Below are 15871 nucleotides of genomic sequence, written 5' to 3'. Positions count from 1 at the left end.
GGTGCGCGCCCGCACCTGCCGCCGCTCCTGCGGAGATAAACCGGCGGCAGCCGCGGGGGTGAAAGGAAGGTGAAAGCCGTGGGGGTGAAAGTAAACGATGCGCCTGTCGCTCCGCGGCCCGGCACGCACGGCAGATAACCGCTGCGGTAACCCCCCCCCCGCAGCACGTTTCGCCCGCTGTGAGGGAAGAAAACTGCGGGTGCGGAGCCCGGCCAGGACCGGCCAGGACGCCGGCGGGGGCGGCGCGGGCACCGCTCGCCCCTGACCCTCCCGCCGCATCAGCACCCTGCGCGGCACGTGACCGCCAGCGGGTCACGTGCCGGGCGCCGCTGAGGTCCGCGGTGGGGGGGGGAGAGGGCGGGGCACGAGGCCGCTGACCCACCCCGCAAGTCCCTCCCCCGCGGCCTGGCGACTTATTTGAAGGGCACTTCGCTTCACCAATCAGAAGCCGTTAGGGAGGGGGAGGGCGGAGCCAGGCGGTGATAAGCTTGCGGCCGGGCTCCACTGACCGTGTGCGCGTGGCTCCAGCCTGTCGGGGGCCCGTGGTGCTGTGGCAGCGTCGCGCTGCGCCCGGGGACATGGTGGGCTCCAGCGAGGCCGGGAGCGAGTCGTGGCGGGGCCGGTACTACCGGCTGGAGGAGGTGCAGAAGCACAACAACAGCCAGAGCACCTGGATCATCCTGCACCACCGCATCTACGATGTCACCAAGTTTCTGGATGAGGCGAGTGCTCGGGGAGGGCGGAGGAGAGGTGGGGAACCCGGCACCGCGCTGCCGGGACCTGAGGGTGCCAGCGCCCTCCGAGGCCGCGGGGCGGTGCGGACTTGCCGGCTGGTTCCGTGTGCTGGGGCGTGGGCTGCCCCTTGCGGGCTCTCGTCGGCCTCTCCCGGACCGCGGGCGGGAGGCGGCCGCCGCGGGTGCGGCGCGGCGGGGTGCTGCCCTCGGCCTACCGCGATAGTACTCTCGGGAAACAGCCGTACGGCGGGGCTGGGCCTTGGCCGTGGCGCCCGGGGGGGGGGGGGCTGTGTGTGTGCAGCGGGGTCGGCGGCCCTGGGGGCTCCCGCTCTAACGGCGGGGCGGGCTCCGGGCTGTTCGCGGGCAGGAGAAACCCGAGTGTGCCCAGCACGCCGGCCCCCACTCACGTGTAATCCTCTGCTAGTAACTGCTCTCTCCCTTCAGCTGCCTTTAAACTTTCTGCCAGCGGAGAAGCCGAAGTTGCCCAAAGACTCTGTGCTGTTACTGCTGTCCGGCTGCGCTCGGCGGGGCAGGCAGCGCCGTGCCGCCAGCACAGCACGCTGGTCACGCTGAGCTCCGTCGTGGGTTTTGTCGTTGTTTGGTTGGTTTTTTCCCCCAGTTAACGATTGATGTTCTTGATCACTTGGTGATGGTGAACAATTGATGTAATCATTGATACTCATGGTTAATAAACAAAAGCATTCTAGCTGTTGAACTAAAGCGTTTTTCTGTGGAAGTAGAGAAATGCCACTCCTGAGCAATTTTTTTTCAGTATTAAATGTAGCTGGGATTTGTCAGTGATAGTTTGAGTTTCTGCCCTCACCCCCATTATCTGTAGAGATCTAGCATCCAATTGAGACGTGTTATTACAGATTTACATTAATTTCTGTGGGAATACAGTTCCGATTAGTAGTGATGTTGTAGTTCTATAGCCTTATCTTGATTTCTGTGGTTGTAAGTACTTAAAATTTAAAGTATAAATTGAGCATTCTGAAATAAGCTGACAAGCCATTTTTCAAAGGCAGTGTTGACACAAGTAGTATTTAATTCTTAAGCAGTATGCCAGCACAAATTGTTCAGCTTCTCAGCAAAGCAGATTGTGAAACTGATCTACTGACTCTTTCTTGATTATTTTTTTGTTTGTTTTCTCATCTAGCTCTATCTCTGGTCTGGTTCATCCTTTAGTTATGGAAATGTTTGTTTGGTTATGCAGGCAAGGCCAATTTAATTATAGAAGCCCTGGAAGAGAATGCAGCCTTTCATGTACCCTGAGAAATGGAAGTAGCTGTTCTTGGAAACTGGATCAGTTTTGGTTGATACATAGTTGTATAAGTGCTTCCAGATTGGGAGTGGGGGGAAAACCCCATCCCAATAAAAAAACCCACAAACAACCCCACCTAACACAACACAAAAAACCCCCCACACTTGACAAAATTCCAGTATCTAATGACCTTTTGGGTATAAGCAGTTGCACAAACAAGCTGACAGCCTCATCCTTCAGTACCTGTGATGAAATTATTAAATATTAAGAGGCACTACCTTGTGTAAATCTTCAAGAAAGTCTTCATTTCAGCCTTCAGGACAACATTGTTAATTCAGTTTAAGCAGTTAAATAGTTGTTTCTTGGATGATTGTGGGATGCCTGATTCACTCTGGTACACGTGGGTCAAAATTTAGCCTCACACTAAGCAGCTCTCAATGTAATATGGCTGGTCTTGGAGCTGAAATTTCTGGCTCATTCTGAGATAATAAGGGAATGAGATTGGATAACTGTTTTCAACAAAGTATGTAAATGAAATTACACTCCTAAAGAAAGCTCTTGGATATGGTCATGTTCATTGTGTTGGTGATTTTTTTTTGGGGGGGATGGAACCCTTAGATTAAAATATTTAATGTGACACTTACCTTTTTCGAATGCTTTTGATACCTGGTTAATTTATTAAACGATGTGCTAATTCTTTTGACACTGTCAGACATCCTGAGGCATTTGCATGTGACAGATGAGGAGACATTGGAGCTAGTCTCTTGCTGGTGTGTTCAGTGATGTGGGGATTACGTTAACTGTTTCAATAGTATTATTGGTCAAACTCGGTTATACTTCTTGCAGTTCCTTGCAGGAGTAGAAAAGCTTAAGATATTTCAAGAATTAAATGTATGCTACTAAAACAAGTCCAATAGTACTTAAGAGGATGCACATCCTCTCACTCCTGCTCTTCCCAAGTAGTAAAGGAATAAAAGTATCAGTTTACTAGGGAGTGAAGAACTGGGAACAGAGGCTGACTTCCCCAGTCCCATTTCTTAGTTCAACAAGCAATCTTTCCAGCCACTGCATTAACTTATGGAAATTTCTTATTAAGTTGAAAACTTCACAGTGGTTCAGTGTTAAAGACACCCTGGATGCTCTCATGCCTAGTAAGTGAAAATACACTGCTGCTTTTCACTACATTACAGTACTTAAAGACTATATTTCCTCTGTCCAGCTATTGTCTTCTCAACAAACTTGTAGATGTTTAGTGAAACTTGTTTGGTTTCTGGGAACCATCAGCCTCTGAACGCTTGACTGAGATTAGTGGAGTGGGGGTGGTGAGGCTGAAAAGGAGTGGAGGCATTGCGTAGTGTGACCATATTAGCTTGGTTTTCTAAGGACAAGGCTTGAAAAAGATCATTTGAGATACAGATGAAGTGCTCAAGGAGGAGAGGATTGTGTACTTAAACACCTTATCCTAGGGGTTACTGAAGATGAATATTCCAGCAACTGCTTTTTTTATAATATTTTTTAAATGGCAGATCTTGGGAAAACTTTATCACTTGAATATATATCTTTGAATTTTCTTTGATTATGAAAATATATCCTCTAGGAGAAGAAATCCAGAGACCTCAGCTTTTGGAGTACAGTATCTGAAAGCTCTTGGCATGAAAGACTATTCTTGAGACCAGAAACTTGTGTATTATCTTTTTTTTATTCAAAGGCTGTCAGACCTGTATTACAGATAATTTGGGAAACCTTTTCATAGTTTCAGGTCCCACATCATTTCAGGGAAGATAGCTACTAGAAATACATGTGTATTTCAGCATTGTACTCACAGCATGTTCTTATGGCAATTTCTGTATTACAAATAGTTACATAAGTGAGTAATATTAAATGTCAATTAGCAGGTTAAGTGTGTTGGTAATGCTTGATAGTATTTCTCCATAGTTTAATAAAGCAATCCCACTAGTCAGGCTTTGTCATGAATCTAATAAGCTAAACTAGAGTAGCTGTGCCTATAAGAATGAAAGGATCAGGGTCTTGATCTACTTCCCATTGTGGTGAGAGTCTTCCCTATGGCTTTTGTGGGAACTTGGTTGGATTCCTTAAGCTAGGCAGAGAAGCTAATGAGAATAGGAACTTCTCTGAGACAAATAGTATGTATTTAATATTCATCTAATACAGACTTTGTTTAGGTTACTCCAGTTGTTGGTGATCTCATAATTTAGTGAAAAGATTAATGGCCAATGAAAATGGGGTTTTCAGAAGGTGTGAAGTTGTGCCTTCATAGCCCTGTTTCTAAACAGAATGGATGGCTCCCACAGAATGTGTTTTGGGCAGAAAAACATTTTTTTTTTTACTCTGTCAGAATGAAAAATGTTCTCTCCACTGTGTGGTGATAAGTTACATTCGTCCAGTATGATGATATTTTGGAGGAGTAGCGTAATACCTTCCATGTTTAAAGGAATAAATGACTTACAACAAAAGGTGCTGATACCAGCACATTTTGAAGCCTATCAGTGCACTATGTGGATTTTTATTGCAGAACCATGCAGACTATGGATTAAAACCAGTGTTATCACTTGCTTAAGCTCCGAGGCTTGCAGGAAGATTTGAAAATGCTTTGGAACATAGCACTTCTTAGCACTCTTTTATGCAAGATGCTGCAAGCTGTAATTGTTTTGTAAGTGGGGAAATGGGCACCCAGCTACTGGGCATTTCTTTCGCAGTTCATCTGAAACCCTAATGATGGTTTTCAAAAATGTACTCTCGTAAAGAGATCTACTCTTGTAGGCTCCTAAAATTTTACATGAGCACAGAATTTCTGTTCTGTAACTTAAATTAAGGAAATAACGTAGAGGACTCTTCAGAGTACATGAAAGTGCCCTTAAAACACACAAGTGTTTGTCTTGCACAATAAAGCTAAGGTTCTCTGGTTGTTTCTGGCTCTGTTGTTGCTCCTTTCTGCTTGTCATTCCCTGTAGTGCAGAAAGCAAAGCTTGAATTTATAAGACTGCCACTAGTGGAGAGCTTTGTTAATCTCCCAAAGGTTAAATTGGACCCTAGATGTGATTCTGCCAGTATGGGAAGGGGGAGGGGGCAGGAATTGTGAATTAGGGTAGTTATACTTTAATAAAGTCTTGAACTATGATACTGAGGAAGTTGCATGATTGTAGTGAGGGGGGAGAAGAGGTGATAGATGTTCAGGATGAAGTAATTGCAGACTTCTGACCCAGATGAGAGCAATGAATTTAACTGCTTATTTGCTTTACCTAAAACTTTCTAATGTACTGCAGTTAGGAATTGGTCTGTGCTGGCTTTGTACAGACTTGTGTTACACATGTAAAATAGATGTCTGTGTTGTTATATTGGCAATGTCCTAGGAATGAGCTTGACTAGCTTGATTTATCAGCAAAATAAAAATTTTTCACTTCCCTTGAACCATGATTTTACTTGCAAAAACACTTTAGTTGCATCAGCAGGATTTCAGTTTGGGAGTCATTATCTGTATAGTCTTGTGGGCTTTACCAGTTCCAGGGTCTATCCAGAGGCTCTTCATTAAAGTAGAAATTCTGGTAGCAAGCTTTGTTACCTATGCAGAAATGTCAACAAAGGCCCTGTAAAAAGTTTGGGAGATTCATTGAGCCATGGAAAATGCTCAGCTTTTCTATCAAAAGTTACTTCTTACCCTTTGAGACACTACAGTTGCTCCCTTTCATTAGGGGAGGTGAAGTCTTTTCATTAATTGCTTGTATTACATGCTAGTTGTTTGCAGGGGGTTTGCATCTTTAGGAAGAGGTGTCATCTAAAAGAAAAGTATTTAGTTTCAAAGTGCTTTTATGCATATCTAGGAGGTTAGTAGTAACATCATCTGCTAGGTGGCTTAAGTTGGGAACTAGTGGTGGCAGAGGTCAGGGTGTTTGTCCACTTCACTTGATGTGTGATAGCCACTGAGAGGGGTGGTTGCAGTCACTGTGTTGATATGAATATTGTGGCTTTGTAGACAGGGGGATCAATTAGTAATTAGACCAAAACCTAATTCTACAGAGAAAAGCTGGAGTGCCTCAGTGAAGCTGCCGATATAGTGACCTGATTGCTTTGTAGTGGCACAAGGAGGAGATTTGGGAACAAATTAGTATATGAACATTCTGGAGTCAGCAACCTGCAGGTAGTTTCTTAAAGTACTCTGAAATAGTTTTAATGTAGATGCAGTTATACTCGTAGTTATCCACTGGTTTGGCTGGTGGATTTTTTTGGGGGGAACTAGTATAAACCATGTGATCTTGACAACTTGCTGGAGTAACTAGTGTTTTATTTATTTGTACAGTAGGGTTTAGATTCATTGCAATGCATAATGATATAGCATGCTACTCAAGCTACTAGTGCTTCATAGGTAGTTTAACTTTGGTGCCTTTTGCTACTTGTTGATGTCTTGTTTGGTAAGCATGTTTTCAAGGAGTTCTGCCTCTTCTGCTGAAGATGCCACATCTATTTTTCTATTTTGGGGAATGCAATTCTTTAGCATGGTATTAAAAAAAAAATCAACCCCCATGTTGCTGAAGGAATTCTTTGAAGACTTAGTTGTGGCAATATCTGGGAGACCCTGTTAGACCCTAGTCCAGCTTCTTAAATGTATTATACATTTCAAGGTACTGAACATGATCCCTCAACTTTTGTTCAGTCCTTTCCCTGAATACTTATCAGAATGCATTCAAGGGCAGGATTTTGGTTTGCACGTCTACTTGCATAATCTTTACTCTGCATGCACTCTCTTAACCTTTTTTGGCTCAACTGCTCTGCCTAATCTCTACATCAATTGCTTAATCTTGCTTTTGCTTAGTCATGCTACGGATCCCTTACCCTTTTAGCTGTGGTATCTTGGCTCTTTAAAAAGTGTCAGATTGTTTTGGGGTTTTTTAAAAACCAACTTTCTTGATCTATTAAAATAAATGCCTGCCTTTAATGCAAAGGTTCAAGTTTTGGAGTTCTGGTACTGCTGAAAACTGGTAGTCATAGTGTCTTCCTGAGCTGTATGAACAAGTCTTGTTTTTGTTGGAAGAGAAGGATTGATAGGAGGTTAACATGGTGGATTTGAAGTAAATGCTAACCTGAATTGCCTAGAGTAGTGGAAATGTTAATGTCATTTCTTTCATCTGCTGTCTAAGTATAGCCTTTCTGTTCAGCAATACTCCAGGTAAGATGACCTTAAATAGTAGAACTTTAGCCTATTTTCATAATCTTAAATCCTGTAGTCAGGAGCATTAAAAACAGAATTGAGGCCCCAAAGCCTTATTTCCTCTGTCACTGGTAAAGTATTAGAACTTATTTCATGGTTGCCTTAATCCAAGGCAGTAGTAATAAAGTGTTTTCAGCTTGCTTACCCAATCATTCCTGGTATTTATGTAGTAGTTTCCTACTTAAAGGTTGAGTGGTGAATTTTTATTGCATGTTGCTTACCTGTTATATAAATGAGTCACTTGAAGCTGAGAAAATTCACTGAACTAGATGATGTGATATGTGTAATTCTGTATGTATGTGATATACATACAGAATTATTTGATGGATGGAAATGTGGAACTGCATGTGATCCCAAAAGTGCATCCTGGGGAAGAATAAAAGTCAATGGAGAACAGGGATTTAGGTTAAGGGCATGGTGATGGATTGAGGTATTAGGACGCACTGTGAGATGACTTTTCTACCATCTTGAGGGTTTTATCAGCAATATGGTTCTGGGATTCCATAGTCTGCTAAAACCAAATTGGAATTGCTTAAGCACACCTGAAAGCTCGTAGAAGACAATAGCAAAGTAGCTGGCTTACTAGATAATCATACAATAATTTATTTTGGAAAGGAGCCCTGAAGGTTCTTTGGCCCAACCACCAGCTCAAACTAGGATTAACTTGAAGGTCAGGTTCCTTAGCGTCTTGTCTAGGCAACCACAAAGGTTGGAGATTCTGTGTGCTCCCTTGCCAACTTGTTTCAGTACTTGATTGCTCTTGTGAACATCTCTTTTTCTATCTACCTGGAATGTTCTTGCTGCAACTTACATGTTTTGGCTTTTATCCTTTTGCTGTATAAAGCCTTGTTTGGATAAAAATACACATATCCTGCAGAATTGAGAACATGGTATATAACTTAGATAATAGTTTGGGCTGTTAAGACTGACTGTTTCCCTTAATGTTCTAAATGCTAGTTGGTAGGGGTAACTCCTCTTACTGCTCTGTTGCTGATGGAGTAGAGATTTAGCTTCCTTGGTTTTGGCTTCAGAGAATACATAAAGCTCTCTAGTTATTCAGAGAGGTTTATGTTAGCTCCAAGTCAAACAGCTGATTTTGCAATGACAATTTTTATTTTTAGAAATGTAGAAATAAAGAATTTCTACAATGTGGAATGATTTTCAGTACAAATTCAAACTTGTTAAAAATTGCAGCACCCAGGTGGTGAAGAGGTCCTCAGGGAGCAAGCTGGGGGAGATGCTACTGAGAACTTTGAAGATGTTGGCCATTCCACAGATGCAAGGACACTGTCAGAAACCTTTATTGTTGGGGAACTTCATCCGGTGAGTATGTGAGAGTACCAGTACTTGCAGTTTACTAATAGTGTTTTTGTATCTAGTTATTTATCTGGTAATTTTCTTCAAAATGAAGTAGAGCTACTAGTTTGGATGCCAGCCCTCCAGCTGTTTGTTGGATGGATGAGGACTGGAGGAGATAGGTTCCCTGTATGTGAAGGGATTTGATTAGTGTAGCATAAAGATGGTCACATCTAAAATTTTGCTGCTTTGAAATATTTTACATTGAATAAACCGAATATGGAATCATGCAATTTCTGTTGTACCATGTGAGCTTTATTATGAGACTTTATAGCCCTGAAGGTGCTATGTCAGAATCTCTAGACCTTTTTATGTCTATATGTAGAGTGATTACTAACAGCTGCTTTCATTCTTTCATCATTGTAAATATATACACTAGGCTTCCGTCTGGTCCTAAAAGTACAATCCTGGCTCTTCATATGTAGGTTTAGAAAATGGCTGCTCTAAGCATCTTCTAGTTTGCTCTGTCTTCCCCTTCCCTGGGTCCCCCTATTTTGTGCTGTATCAGTGTTCCCTACTTGTAGTTGTCGGGGTTGTTCATGATCAGTTCCCACTTGATCATCTGTGACTTCCTCTTTTCTAATCTGTCCTTGCCATTTCTGTACTTTTAACAAGCATCTTGCTGCTGCCTCAAGCTTTGGAGGATTTATTACTAGCTACAGAGCTGCTGTCTTGCCTTCCTTCAGATATGCCTTAAGTTGTCCTGCATCTTAATAGTTGAAGACCACTTGTTAGAGACTTGCTAGTGTGCCCATCTGCTTCACTGCCCATCCCTGTGTCTTCTGTTTTCCTCTTATATCTGTTTTGTGTATGTTTTGCCTTGCATTCCAGGTAGATATCACTGTCTTGAGTAGCATATTTAACAGTAAGATTCCTGATCTTGTATCTGTCTTAGGTCCTCTCTTGACACATATTAATAGTCTAGCCTCTTCTAATACAAAATAATTCAGCTGTGATGTACACTTGTAGCCTTTCAGGCTTGTCATCTATTTCAGATGGCAGCTGATGCCAGTAAAGTTGTTCTTAACCCGGCTGCCAGTCCAGTTTTTCCTTGTTTGATAAGTGCCTGTTTTCATTTGATATGAAACAAACCACTTGATAGTTTAATGTACAAATACAATGTGGTCAAGATTATATACTGTTGGGCTTTTTTGTAATGAATGTGACTATTTCAATTAAGGCTTGATGAGTTGATGAAAGATCCATAGAATTTGGGACCTTTGTACTGAACATTGGACCAAAACCAGTTAGGTGACTGCCTGAAAATACAAGTAGACTAGGTAGAAGTAAACTAATAATATGTAATCAGTGTATAAGCTAAGGTTATGTGTACTGTTTAGAGACAAAGGAAATGCAAGAGCATGGGCACAAAATACAGTAACATATGTTGGAGACTCGGGTTTCACTTCTGTATTGTGTACTGGGAATATTACTTAAGGAAGTGATCTTGTTTATGGTAGCTCAAAATCATACACTGACATCTGCTCTTTTGCAAGTCTGTTTCCTAGGTACACATTAACAGACTAAAATTGCAAAGTGATTTTAGTGATAAATGTTATTTGAATGCTTTGGGTTTTTGTCTAATGTTGGGTTTTTTTGCTTGTTTTCTTGCAGGATGATAGAAGCAAGCTTCAGAAACCAACAGTAAGTATGTTTCTTGAAATGCCACATTGTTTCTTCTAGGTATTAGGGCTGGTGTCTCTCTGTAAATGGTAGACCGCCAAAGGCAATAATAATTCAGCTTGATTTAAGTGTAGTGTTTCAGGTCTCTTAAACCTATTGATCTGGGTTCAACTTATTCTTCCTGTTAGCTGTTCTTTTCTTTATTTTGTGTGGTTTTGAACCAAGATGTTACTAAGTGCAATGACATTACACTATAGCAAAAAGGTGAGTCTAGAATCAATGGCTTTCTAGTACTCAGTTTATAGACAGAATGGATTAAATTAGTAAATGTTTGGGGGGTGCGGGGGAAATTGTTACCAATATATTAAGCATCACACTAGCAGATAGATAATGTAGAGGCATTTGATTGCTGTATTATAGATCAGTTAATTTGCAGTTGTGAACCTTTTTCAAGGTAAAAATACTGTTTCCTGACTCTTTCAGCAGATCTTGCTGAGTGTCCTATCAGTGCAGTATTACACCTATTTTCTAATTTTTTTAGTCTTTAATAGAATAAAGTTGTGTTGGCCCTCAACTATCAAACTCATAAAATTCAGATGTCCCTTAAAGGAGCAAGTGCATCAGGGATTAATTTGTACAGTTGCTGCTCCTTTGTGTGTAGAGGATGTTTGCTCTGAGCTGGCTTAACAGTACAGCAGTGCACTTAGGAAATAGTTGAAGATTATTTTTAAATGAAGTGTAGTAGGATTAGGGTCCTATGCTTGCTGTTTGAGAGATTACTTTTAAGAAACAATCACATCTTCCAATAACATTAATAAGTTGAAGTAATAAATATATATACACTAAAATGTTTGCTGTAGCAATTATTAATTTTATTATTAATCAAGGACTGGAACTAGTATACCAATAAAAATAAAAAATGAAGTAGTGACTGGAATTCAGAACTTCTTCCCACAAAGAATAACAGCTGCTATTCAGATCTCTTTTGAAATTCAGGGCAATTTACACAAGCTGTAAGAGCAGCAACCATAAATGCAACTGAGAAACAGACTGCCCAGTGCAAGTTGTAGTATACAATCCCTTTATTAAGCTCACAGAAACTTACTAACGTGAAGTACTTACTTAGAATATTAGTTTGGTGCTCAGTTGGGAGCAGAGATGTATCCAAATGACTTTTTACTACACTCCTGTTTGGCTTATTCCCTTGTTTTAGTGCTGTTCATAGTTATCTATGGCACATGTGTGCATGCCATCATTCCAGAAGGAAGCTGGAGCACTTTCCTCCAGCAGGACATGTGGGCAGAGCTGATAAGGCAGTTTCACTTTGCATTGCACTCTGGGTGCATGATGTGACAGGTTAGCCCCTGTGCCCTGGCTCTATAGGAGCTGTCAGAAGGCCTTGTGCTTTCAAGTGTCCTTCTCATCCTTGCACTGTATTTAAAGTACCCTCAGTGCACATATCCAGTGTTACACAGTTTAAAAACAGGTTTTGATGAGCTGGGCCATATTCTTCTTACTGTCTTGGTGTGTGGGGATCAATCCCGCAGCACTGGATGTGGCAAGTCTGTTGTAGGTGGTGTTAGCCTTGATAGTGTGGGCAACAAGCTGTGCCACGCTGTCTGGCTTTGGGATTAATTTTTCATGGAGGCGTTCACAAAACCAATATAGGTGTAATCACCTGAGTCTTGCTCTTTTAAACATGGTATTTGTCACATGTAAACCGATGATGATTTGGGAACTTGAAAAAGTAGCCTCTTTGAACCTATGAGAGCATGTCAGGAATTGCAAATGTTCTGATACTGAGGCAATTCATTTTTCAGTGATGGATCTTGTACCACTAAATTTAAGTGCAGTTTTAATGCTTGGATCTTTTAAATGCACATAGGGCCATGTGCAATTAGTATTCAAATCATAAGTCTTCATATAAATTGTGCATATATACCCAACTGGGATTTTATCTTGTAGTGCTTCTTTTTCTGTGGAAACTGAATAAGAAGTCCAAATTAAATATCAGAAACAATTATAACTTTGATTCTTTTGCCATCTGGAGTGCCACACTAAAAAACTGAGTTTAAGCTTTGTGGATGTAAATTAGTAGCTTTCTTCATGTAGGATCTATATAAGAAATATTTATGTATTAATTCAATCTTTTCAACTAGATTTTAGGCAAGTAAGGGATCTTCCTTTTAGGCAACTAAAACTTTTCAAATGTAACCTGAGGCTGAAGTTGGCTTCATGGAAAACTTGCAGTAAAAATCCTGGTGATTATTTTTTAATAACTTTTGATGCAGTGCCAATCACAGAAACTGCTGTTAGCTAGCTTCTAATACAACAGTATGTTATAGAAATTCTAAGAAAATGCTTTCCAAATGCAATGCACTGAGTTGTTTTTAAATTAGTCCTGCTTAATGAGTTTTGAGAAATCAAGGGGCTGGTTAAGATGTAGAGGGGTGTCTCTGATGTAATTATCTTCTTATGCTTTGCTTTCCAGGAAACTCTTATTACCACTGTCCAGTCTAATTCCAGGTATAGTATGACCCCTGATGTCTAACTTGAAGTTCCTTGTGATTATGTTTCTGAAACTTAGAAAGTTGAGTAGCTTCTAGCTGCTGGAAGCTTAGATGTCAGAGGATGGTGCGTGAAAATGTCTTTTCTATGTAAAGTGCAAGTTGGCATCTTTACCAGCATGTTAGCTTACTAGCTAGATTTTTTCCTTATATTGATAATGTATTGGTATCTACCAAATGGTTTATGTTGCACGAGCCTTTGTTTCTGGAGGCTCTCAGGTGAATAGAAGACACTTGGTGCTATTGATGACTTTTTTTACTGACATGGATGCATCACTTTTAAAATTTGCTACAACTGTTGCATCTAAGGGAAATAGAAGGATTGTACCTGTAAGAAGGAAAATCTGTTAGACTTGGGAGGGGGAAAACACACTTTGGAACACCACTAAATCAAACTTTATGAAGTTATATCCCACTGACAATTGCCTGTTGCTGAAACCTCAGAGGACTTTTCCATGCCTCTCTGAGTGGAGAGCTTGGGTGCTTGAAAGTGTCATGTGATGCTGCTACTACTTAAATGGCTTTTGAATTAATGATATTCTGGGCAGCGCGGTGTGACTTTAAACATGTCTGGAGTTGTACTCTTCTGTAGTAAACAAATTTCTTGTAAGCTCTAGTACAAAGCCTTAACAGTACAAGCTTTTTTACTTGGCTGGAGTATTACTGGCCAGACCAGATGTTCCGTTGCCCTAACTTTGAAGTATTTGTTGGAGTTGGGAGGAAGGATTTCTTTAAGCAGTGACTCTTCTTTTTAAACTTGCTAGTTGTCACTTCCTAAACTGCTGTTTCAAAAACTTCATTCTAGTTCATGGTCCAACTGGGTGATCCCGGCAATAGCAGCAATTATTGTGGCCCTGTTGTATCGTTCCTACATGTCAGAGTAAGCGCCTTACTGAGAACTTATGCAAGAAGAGACTGATCTGGGAGAGAATATAAGCAATCCTAACCCAATGTGTTTCTGGACAAAAGCCTGATGTCTGAAGAATTCAACTTTTTCAGAAAACTGAACAATTCTTTTCTGCTGCGCACTTTTCTTAATGTTGCCTTCTTTGCTGTTCTGAAGTGATAAAAAGGCAGCATTTCTCTTTTTGTATAACAATTTTATTCTCTAATGAATTATTTGATAACTGTATTGGTTTCTGTGTTAGAATATTGTTTTGTATGTAACACTGATTCTGATTATTTCTTTTTAATCTGTAATGGAGTCCATAGGACTCTATTTACATATAAATTTTACAGCTTTAAATGACTACCAAAACTGTGTACATGTATTTGTCCATGTACACAACTTAACTTAAAAAATCATGTTGTCTTCATGTAGTATGTTTAAATGAAATGCTAATGAAATGTTATGGAAAAACCTGAGTGGAGTAGTAGGTATAGATGCCTATAAGCTGTTGGGCCCTACCAATCTGTCTATAATGAGCTGATTTTTTTCCCTTTCTTTTTGATGTTTGCTCTTACAGTTGTTGTAGATACTCCTACTAGCACACTGTTCTGTTTAGCTTCCATTGAAAAATTCAGGTGAAATAAGAAATTCAATGTTTGGCCCAATTATGCCTGTCTCAGTTTTGTGAAAAATAGTTCTTCTATGCAAAAAAGGCAGAAAAAAATAACTGCTACTAAATAATACTGTTCCTGTCAAGCACTCAGGTGACTCTAGAATTTGTTCTGGAACTTCTAGATGTTTATAAAATCTTCAACTTTGTCATGTGCATTGTGAGGGGGAAAAACTGATCCATGGAATCTGTTTCTGACTGTTCTGTGATGTGCTCCTTGGTGCTTTACTACAAAGATGACTATTTTCACTGCTAAATACAAGATAACAAAGTTTGCATTTTGTAGTAAACATCTTTAGTCATATGTAAATGATCATGAATAAAAGTTTAATTGTGTACTCTTGCTGGCTGAAATACATTCATTTTGAACCTTTTTGAAGGCCTTGGAAGGGATGCTCTTCCATATTGGGACACTGAGATATACTTGCTTGGTGCATGCTGAAAGTCAAGTATGTTCCTTCTGCAGCAAAGTTACATGTGAAAAGTGGGAAGGTGTGTTATAGAGCAGTTGTCATGATGATGAAAATGTTTATCTGTGCTGTCAACACCAACTAGTGACTTAGCAGTGGTTTGGCCCTGCAAGCTTTGCCTCCCTGACATTCATCAGGACTTGAAACACTATTCCAAGGGCTGCCTCTTGGCAGCACTAGGGAAGGTGCATGCAGTGTAGGTCCTGTGTCAAGTCAAATCAAATTGAAAGACAGTACAAGGTAAATATAGGCTTTATAAAAATAATAAAAAAATTCCCACAATAAGGAATTATTGTTCCAGCAAATGAGGATCTCTCACATAGCTTCAGCTGTGAAAGTGTTTATATTCTACACTTGTATTCATGTGTTCTGTCCAGCTTGGTTTACAGATATGTGTGTACTTTCAGTAGATCCCATCAACTTCTTTACCTTGGAAATTTTATCCTGCATTGTAAATGACAGTGTTTGGTATTGTGTCTAGCACTAACTTATTTTGTCTTGGTTTTGCCCTAGCTTTTTCTCTGAATGTGGTGAAGCAGAGTTTAAAATTCAGGCTTTATCGACTTGTTTTACTGATAACCTTTAAAAAGGATATATTAACTCTGAGTTGGTATTTAGACTCATAAATCAAGTTTCAAGTACTGAACTCTCTATTAGTGTTTTCAATTAACACTTAAGCTCACATGTCTAGGTGAGGCAAAAAAACCCCAGAACACAAACCCGGCAACTTCAGAAAGCTTTAACCTTTCATATCTTTTCTTACAAGAATTTCAGACAGGGATGATTGTGTCTATGTAAGCTGACATGGTAGTGCAGTCAAAGCAGATCCATAAGGCAAAACATTTGCTATGCAAGGCCTTTTTTTCCTTCTCATGCTGTGTATGTTTCAGGAGTTTTAGTATGATATAGCTCTGTTTGGGTCCTATGAACTAGATATTAATTTATGCAACCCTCTGGAGTACCTGTGCCAGCTCAGTCCCATCTAAAAGCAGTTGATTTGGCATGTGCAGGGAATTTCCACAATGTGAACCAAAACTGCAGTGAGTGGAGATGAGTAGGCCGATGCTTCAAAAACTG

At 40.5% G+C, this 15871-nt stretch overlaps 1 protein-coding gene across 1 annotated transcript; it reads left to right on the top strand.

Annotated features, from left to right (window-relative positions):
• Nucleotides 1–448: 448 nt before the first annotated feature.
• Nucleotides 449–14667, top strand: CYB5A (cytochrome b5 type A). The gene is made up of 5 exons (XM_075744539.1): nucleotides 449–722; nucleotides 8414–8542; nucleotides 10190–10219; nucleotides 12690–12724; nucleotides 13571–14667. Exons 1-5 carry the CDS (start codon nucleotides 579–581, stop codon nucleotides 13647–13649), a joined length of 417 nt encoding a protein of 138 aa, XP_075600654.1. The 5' UTR covers nucleotides 449–578; the 3' UTR covers nucleotides 13650–14667.
• Nucleotides 14668–15871: the final 1204 nt, after the last annotated feature.

This window comes from Balearica regulorum, chromosome 2 (genome assembly GCF_011004875.1).
Source record: "Balearica regulorum gibbericeps isolate bBalReg1 chromosome 2, bBalReg1.pri, whole genome shotgun sequence".
In the NCBI taxonomy this organism is placed as follows: Eukaryota; Metazoa; Chordata; class Aves; order Gruiformes; family Gruidae; genus Balearica; species Balearica regulorum.
This window is presented reverse-complemented; position numbering and strand designations above follow the sequence as displayed.

Excerpts from the sequence above, each read along its gene's own strand:
- CYB5A (XM_075744539.1), top strand. The coding sequence starts at position 579 with ATGGTGGGCTCCAGCGAGGCCGGGAGCGAGTCGTGGCGGGGCCGGTAC. Across the intron at positions 723-8,413 it reads TCACCAAGTTTCTGGATGAG|CACCCAGGTGGTGAAGAGGT; the intron begins GCGAGTGCTCGG and ends TAAAAATTGCAG. Across the intron at positions 12,725-13,570 it reads ACTGTCCAGTCTAATTCCAG|TTCATGGTCCAACTGGGTGA; the intron begins GTATAGTATGAC and ends ACTTCATTCTAG.